The 8,521-nt window shown below is 39.9% G+C and overlaps 1 protein-coding gene across 1 annotated transcript; it reads left to right on the top strand.

The window, feature by feature from the left end:
* On the top strand, nt 1-8,521 carry gemin2 (gem (nuclear organelle) associated protein 2). Its single transcript, XM_080784723.1, has 10 exons — nt 1-292; nt 1,493-1,577; nt 2,128-2,217; nt 2,523-2,582; nt 2,702-2,809; nt 3,522-3,566; nt 4,401-4,469; nt 4,884-4,994; nt 5,358-5,416; nt 7,982-8,521. Exons 1-10 carry the CDS (start codon nt 177-179, stop codon nt 8,019-8,021), a joined length of 783 nt encoding a protein of 260 aa, XP_080640849.1. The 5' UTR covers nt 1-176; the 3' UTR covers nt 8,022-8,521.

Here is an 8,521-nt window from a genome sequence, read left to right as displayed (position 1 = left end):
CACAGTGTTTGTTTTTGCCTTTCCAGCTCTGAATAAACTATTATCTACCACACAAAGACACTAAAACGACATTATCTTCTACACGAAGATACCTTATTGGTTAACTTGGCTTCACGGAAGCGTTTCTTCCGATATTATTTACATTTCTGTGCAGTGTTTTGTGTGAGAATTAAAGAATGAAGTCGGACGTGGAGGAGCTGATGCCCAGACTGCTGCCTGTGGACTGTGGCTCTGTTTCCGCTGCAGAGGACGGAGCTCCCAGGAACCCCCAGGAGTATCTGAGACAAGTGCAGTAAGACGGACTTTATTTAACACATTCTGACTAGCCGCAATTTGCAACTCTAGATTTTTTTACAATTGGCTGAATCTAGAGTTGCAATAACCTCCATCGACTTCCTATGCATGGTTTTGGTTTTGCATTGGTTTGTGACCTCCTGGTCTTAAATTACGTTAAACTCACCAACATTGCAGCTGTAGTCCAAGCTTGAATTATCCTCTTTCGATCTGGTGTCGCTTGTTTATCATAAAAGTCCCCGTAAAAAAAGTTATGAGCTACTTTCTGTCCAAAATATTCCACAACTATTATTCCGAGCCGCCATCTTGGATTTTTTCAACGTGCCATAAAACAAGACGTGAGGGGGAGCGCTTGTTTAATAGTGTCCCTCCCTCCCTAGGGTGTCGGCCTCTTCTTTGGGTGTCTTACCTGCGCAGGTAAGATTCTATTAAACAAGCGCTCCCCCTCACGTCTTGTTTTATGGCACGTTGAAAAAATCCAAGATGGCGGCTCGGAATAATAGTTGTGGAATATTTTGGACAGAAAGTAGCTCATAACTTTTTTTACGGGGACTTTTATGATAAACAAGCGACACCAGATCGAAAGAGGATAATTCAAGCTTGGACTACAGCTGCAATGTTGGTGAGTTTAACGTAATTTAAGACCAGGAGATCACAAACCAATGCAAAACCAAAACCATGCATAGGAAGTCGATGGAGGTTATTGCAACTCTAGATTCAGCCAATTGTAAAAAAATCTAGAGTTGCAAATTGCGGCTACATTCTGACCTGAGACCAGATTCTACACAAATGTCTTCTTAATCATGACGGTTTTCTGAAGAAAAAAAACAAACCCCTCATGTTTCTGTGTCAGTGGTTCTCAAACTATTTCATGATGAACTCCTGTTCTGTTTTTTAACTACATAGAAGTGTATATTCGTATGTCTCTACAATGTGGACCCTGTTGTAAACAAGTGTAATGCTTAATTGGGTCGTCCACTCACAGTTAACAGTCTTTGTATTGAGTTTGTGCTTGAAATGTACTGTCATTCTGCAAACTGTTAATAAATATTTCAATCAATCAATCAAAAAGACCCCCAGGAGTTATATGTAATTGGTCGACCTACCCAACATCTGAAAATATGTTGTTCCAGTTGTTATTATTATTATTATTATTATAATTATTATTATTTATTATAATAATTATTATTGTTATTAGGTTGGAGGCGTCATTGTGTCCAGAGGTGGTCGTGGCTCAGATCGACCCCAAGAAACTACGGAAGAAACAGACGGTCAACGCATCGGTACGTTAAATTATTATAGGGGTATCTGCCTATCTACTGTATATTATTATACAGTGGAAAACAAGCCTAGTATAGGCCCTATAGGGGCTTGGCCCAAAGCCTGTTAATAAAGTAATCAATCGATACATAGTGCCTGTATTCACAATTGAATGACTATACTAAATGAGATCAGTACAATACAGTAATAATTAAATGTAGAAAATGATTTAAATAATCCGGATTCATTTATGGCCGATTCTGATTAAATGCTACCGATTTTTATATCGTGCATCTCCTATAAATTAATTAATTAATTAATGCACTGATTAATAATTAAAGAAACGGAGCCGTCAACGCATCTGTACGCTCACCTGATGATCAATTCATTAATTCAATAATTTAATGTTTTATAGTATAGTAGTATTAACACGTCAACGCATGATTCATTGCATTAAAATCGTGTGTGTGTGTGTGTGTGTGTGTGTGTGCGTGTGTGCGTGTGCGCGTTTGTGTTGTGTGCGCGTGTGTGTGTGTGTGTGCGCGTGTGTGTGTGTGTGTGTGCGTGCGTCAGGTGGCAGGGTGTCCTCAGGCTCCGGCCGGGTTCTCTCCCAGTCTGGGATGGCAGCGTCAGCAAGTCAGCAACTTCTCTGAAGTCAGACAGGTACGTCAGACAGACAGGTTCACTTCTCTGACGTCAGACAGGTACATCAGATAGACAGGTTAACTGTTTGCGAATGCAGTGAGCACTAACTATGAGACCTAGCAGATCATGTCTGTCTGTGTGTCACGCTGTAACACCAGAGGGCGCAGCTGTATCACACACAAAAAACACACACACACCTTAACTTAAAAAACTTTACTTAAAAAAAAATCTTTAAAAAACCCAAATATGTACGAGCTGCGTTCACTTCCCGCGTTTGCGCGTCTTACTGGTATATAATTAAATGTTGTGTGTGTGTGTTCCAGAACATCTCCAAACACAGAGCGCACTGGAGCAGTCACACTCTGGATGACAACGTGCTGCTGGTGAGAACTTTTGTTTATATATACTGTATATACCGTTTCTTCCACTAAAGTATAAAACAAAAAATATTAAGTGTGTGTGTGTGTGTGTGTGTGTGTGTGTGTGTGTGTGTGCGTCACAGCCTCAGCTAACAGACGAGGAGGGCTGGAAGAGGTTCTGTTTGGGAGACAATGTTTACCTGAGTGACCCGACGACACCCCAACCTGACCCTGCACTGGACTACAGCAAGGTGTGTGTGTGTGTGTGTGCGTGCGTGCGTGCGCTGTATGGTAGAGTATGTTAATACAATATAACTTATACAATCTGTAGCCTGACGTCAAAATTAAAGAAAGTCTTCTAAACCCTGTTTGTCATTCTCAAACATATCAAGGACCCTCAAGATTATTATGTAATTGGACGCCGACCCCCAGAAGCAAAGATTTGAGTTAAAAACTTTGTCTCTGAATGAATATATATTCAAGGATTTGTGCCACATTTTCACAATTAAAAACAAATAGCAGATCTACAAGCTCAAAGCTCAAAACACCAAAAGGGGTTCCCGTTCAGAATGGGTTAACACCTTGACTGTGGAGAACTGAAACTGTGACATGAGCTTCACTGCTGAGTATCTCACTAACCTTTGATGAATCACCCGGGCGCTAATGTAGGTCCGTTTCACCAAAATCCGCCTGAATATATTCCAATGGTTTGTAACGGTGTCCAAAAACGAAACTTCTTGGCCTTTTCTTATTTTTTTACTATTTTGCAAAACATTTTTGAAATTTCCAGTCTACAAGCTCACAACGTGCCAATGTAGATTGGCTAGTTGAACTGTTCAAAGAGGTTTTTCAAACTAGTAAAAAAAAGGTAAAGAAGTTTAGGGATAAGGGGTTTAGCGGTGATGAAAAGTGTTTCAGTGTTTTATGTGTCTGACATCATTGAATTGTGTGTTTTGTGTTCAGATTGGCTTCCCCCCCTTTCTGAGCATCATCAGCAGACTCAACCAGGTAAACAAAGCCGTCTGTCTGTCTGTCTGTCTGTGTTTTTCTGTCTGTCTGTCGGTCGCTCCAGGGAGTTTCGCCCAGATTTGTACCAGTGTTAATTTTGTTTAACTAGTTATTCTAGTAGTGATGCCCTGAATATTATATATGTATTATATATTATATATATATATTGTGCTTCAAGTAGTTATGCCCTGAATATTCGGCCGCAGAAAATATTCGGCAGAAAATGGCAAAAAAATGCATTTTCAGCCTGTTGGGGTTCGTCCTGAACAGGCAGAAAATTATATCACCGAATAGTGTATGCAATTAATTAATGCAGTTTTATGGACCCATAATAGTGATTATTATTTAATTTAAGTTTTGCCATATATCAGGTAGCTTTATGGTACGGCCATGACAGCAACGGTAGGAAAAGAAAGATATATAATTTACTTTTCGGCCCAACTGTTTCCTATATTCGGTTTCGGCCAAGCATTTCCCTTTCGGTGCATCTTCTAGTTAAAAATAGCAGATCTACAAGCCCTTGATTACTGTAGGGTTAGACCTACAAGCCCCTAACGCACTGCAGGTCGCACTGAGACTAGTGCTATAGATCAGCTACGGTATGTTTGAACATTCGGAAAGAAATCCAATCATCTGTTTTAGACCTTTTTACATAACGGCGACTTTGGTCTTCACTCTCCTACTAAAACATAGTCCACGAACGTACGTGTGTGTGTGTGTGTGTGTGTGTGTGTGTGTGTGTGTGTGTGTGTGTGTGTGTGTGTGTGTGTGTGTGTGTGTGTGTGTGTGTGTGTGTGTGTGTGTGTGTGTGTGTGTGTGTGTGTGTGCGTCCAGTCTACAGTGTCGAGCGTGTTGGAGATTCTCATCGTCTGGTTCGAGGACAGAGACTTCTCTCCTCAGTTGGTAGGTGTGATTTATTTTCTACACGCTTCAGCTTAAAGAACTGAACTAAAGCTTTGGTTCCTGAACGTCAGACCAACGTCGTACGCGTCCCGGTAAAGCACACCCTCTGGTGTAATGTAGCGTTTTGGATGATAATACCGTCATGATTTTAGAAATCAAGTCTATGTATGCTACTACCCACTAACTAAACCTACATCAACAAGCCTCTGCTACTACCCACTAACTAAACAAATAACCATCCATTTCATATTCAGGCTTGTAAAAAAATGTTTTTTGTTTGTTCACTTCTGTCTGTGATGATAAAGTTACTTATTTCTCTGTGTGTGTGTGTGTGTGTGTGTGTGTGTGTGTGTGTGTGTGTGTGTGTGTGTGTGTGTGTGTGTGTGTGTGTGTGTGTGTGCGTGCTGGTTCTAGGGTCGGTGGCTTTATGGATTGTTGGCGTGTCTGGAGAAGCCTCTGCTTCCTGAAGCTCACTCTCTGATCAGACAGCTGGCGAGGAGGTGCGCCCAGCTACGCACTACGCTGGTGTGTGTATATATCTACTGCAGTAATCCTGGTCTCTAAACTGCCTCCCCCTGGCCAGCCGGGGCGCCTGATGGAGGGGAAAGGAACTGGTTGGAATAACGTGTTCCTTCCACGCGCTTCGTCCAACCAGGGAAACTCCCCCCTGTCAGGTGAAAAGAAGCAGCTTGGACTCCTCATGCCTAGAAGGAGGCATGAGGTCAGTTCACTGCCCCCTCCCCCCCAATTGGTTGAAAAATCGTGGGATATAAGAATTATAATGATAATTATTCCCTTCTCGGTGCGTCTGTATAATGTCCTTGTTATAAGATAATAGTCCTCATTACAAGAGTGTGAGTTCAGTGAAATGTTGTCTTTCTTCTACAGGAAAGCGAACAGGACGAGAGACTGTCTGCACTGAACCTGCTCATCTGTCTGGTGGCCAGGTGATTAACACTAATTAATTAATATGTATCTGTGTGGTGGCCAGGTGATTAAAACTAATTCATTATTATGTATCTGTCTGGTGGCCAGGTAATTAAAACTAATGAATTAATATGTATCTGTCTGGTGGCCAGGTGATTAAAACTAATTAATTAATATGTATCTGTCTGGTGGCCAGGTGATTAAAACTAATTAATTAATATGTATCTGTCTGGTGGCCAGGTGATTAAAACTACTTAATTAATATGTATCTGTCTGGTGGCCAGGTGATTAAAACTACTTAATTAATATGTATCTGTCTGGTGGCCAGGTGATTAAAACTACTTAATTAATATGTATCTGTCTGGTGGCCAGGTGATTAAAACTACTTAATTAATATGTATCTGTCTGGTGGCCAGGTGATTAAAACGAATTAATTCATATGTATCTGTCTGGTGGCCAGGTGATTAAAACTAATTAATTAATATGTATCTGTCTGGTGGCCAGGTGATTAACACTACTTAATTAATATGTATCTGTCTGGTGGCCAGGTGATTAAAACAAATTAATATTTATCTGTCTAACCCATTTAGACCTGAGGATGATTATACAAATGTCTTTTAAATCCTGACAGTTTTCTGAAAAACCCTGTTTCTATGTCAGTGGTTCTCACTATTTCATCTCAAGGACTCCAAAAAATATATGTAATTGATAAAATATGTAGTCCCCCCCCCAGAAGCAAAGATTTGAGTTAAAAACGTTCGCTCTGAAAGAATATAAACATTTGCGCCACATTTTCACGATTTTTCAAAACATAGCAGATCTACAAGCTCATAGCGTGGCACTGAGTGCCGCACTGAGCTTGTAGATCTGCTATTTGTCAATAGATAAAGTATAACATAATGTTTAAAAAAACACCAAAAGGGGTTCCCGCCCAGAATGGGTTTTAAACTAATGAATTATTATTTATCTGGTGATTAAAACGAATGAATTGTTTTTTTTATCTGTCAGGTGATGAATGGAATTAAAAAAAAAAAAAAAAACAGGCAATCTACATGCTTATTATTCTTTTCCATCCCAGAATGTGGACACTATAAAATATATTATCATTGTCTGTGTTCTGTTTGCTGTCTATGACAAATTGACAATGCACTGATGTAAATAGGTTTTCAATGTAATGAGTCTTTTAGAAATGAGTCCCAGGGACATTTGATGAGTCCCACTTCAACGACGTTGGGAGGCATATTTTGCAGCATTTAACTCCCATTGTATCATGGTTATAATGTGGTTATATTCATGTAGAAAACAGAAGAAGAAATGATTAATTATAACTAAAGCTAGCAATAAAAAAACAGTACAGTAGTAACGTGGATGCAGAGGTCGTTGTTTTATTGCGTCCCTTAACTATAAACTGCGTTTTGGGATGCAAGATTCACCCTATTTTTTAAATCTCTGCAATGGTTTGAATCTGTTCCATAACGGCATTCATTACCAGCTTATATAAATGACTACAGCAGCTCAGTGTGCTGGTTATCATAACCACGTCACCCCCATTTCAGCCACCCTTCACTAGAATTGATTTTAAGATTTTACTTTTAAAGCAGTAAATGGTTAGGCTCCCCAGTATGTCTCTGACATGCTGGCTCCCTATAACGTACATCCCTATCAGGTCCTCGGACATTGGACGAGGCCCTCCTTGAGACCCCCACAGCCCAGCTCGACTCGTCGACTAAAACTAAGACGAAAAACGTTCGTCGACTATCTTTTTCCACTGACTAAAACTAAATAAAAACAAAATGAAAAGTAAGCTATGATGACTAAAACTAAGACTAAATATACTGACAATTTCGTCAACAAATAAAAACTAGACTAAAATGTTAGCAAGGGACTAGTGGACAAGAGATCCAGTTTTATGCTGGGTTGCATGCTGAAAATAGCAGATATACAATCTCACAACGCGTCGCGCTGCGATTGTATATCTGCTATTTTCAGCATGCAACCAAAGTGTAAAATATGTCATTACAACGACATCATGGCCTGTCAAAACACATTTTAGACTAAAATCGTATGACATTTAGTCGACTAAAACTAGACTAAACACTAGAACATTCCAGGTGACTAAAATGCGACTAAAACAAAGTGAAAACTATTCAAGAGACTATGACTAAAACTAAAATAGAAATTTGCTGCCAAAAACAACACTGCTCATCACAAAGGGTGGACAGGGCTTTTGCAATCCGTGCCCCCCAAACTATGGAATGCCCTGCCTATTAATTTAAGACTTACATTTTAATTAATTAAAAACCCACCTTTTTACGTTAATTTCCTTTTGCATACCTTATTTTATTTTTTGATTATAATGTGTGTGCTTTCATTTTGTGCTGTTATTTATTCAATGATATCTTGTTGTAGCTGTGAGTCTGTGATTACTTTGTTGTGGTTTTTTACCCTGTTATGTAAAGCACTATGTCTCGAAATGGGCTAAATAAATACATTCATTATCATTATCATTAACACTGTAGTGTCTGTCTGTCTGTCTGTCTCTCGCTCTCTCTACCTGTCTGTCTGTCTGTCTGTCTGGCTATCAGGTACTTTGAACAGAGCGATCTGGCTGACCAGGAAGAATGAAGACTAAAAGATGTCTGGAGCATCTTTCACATCTCTGACTCCCTGACTGACACATCTCTGACTCCCTGACTGACACATCTCTGACTCCCTGACAGACACATCTCTGACTCTCTGACTGACACATCTCTGACTCCCTGACAGACACATCTCTGACTCCCTGACTGACACATCTCTGACTCCCTGACTGACACATCTCTGACTCCCTGAAGCAATAACTTTCTGCAGGGCTAAACTTGTAGGCCTATTGCTGATTTTGTCCACTTGAGGGCGACACAGACAACGTTTTTGTGGACAAAAAGGCAAGCCTTGGCCTAGAAGTTAAGCATAGCTTCACTTTGGTTTTTCCCCCTGCCTTGAAATGATGTCATTACATCATGGAAACGAAATTATTTTCATAATATTGTTTTGTTATTGATGATATTGAATTGCTGTTCTTCTATTAATTGATTGCATTGGACCCAAATGGAAACGAGGCCGCAATTAAGGACTTTATGTGCTAT

This window comes from Protomyctophum bolini (assembly GCF_963924005.1).
Source record: "Protomyctophum bolini genome assembly, chromosome: 15".
NCBI classification, from domain to species: Eukaryota; Metazoa; Chordata; class Actinopteri; order Myctophiformes; family Myctophidae; genus Protomyctophum; species Protomyctophum bolini.
This window is presented reverse-complemented; position numbering and strand designations above follow the sequence as displayed.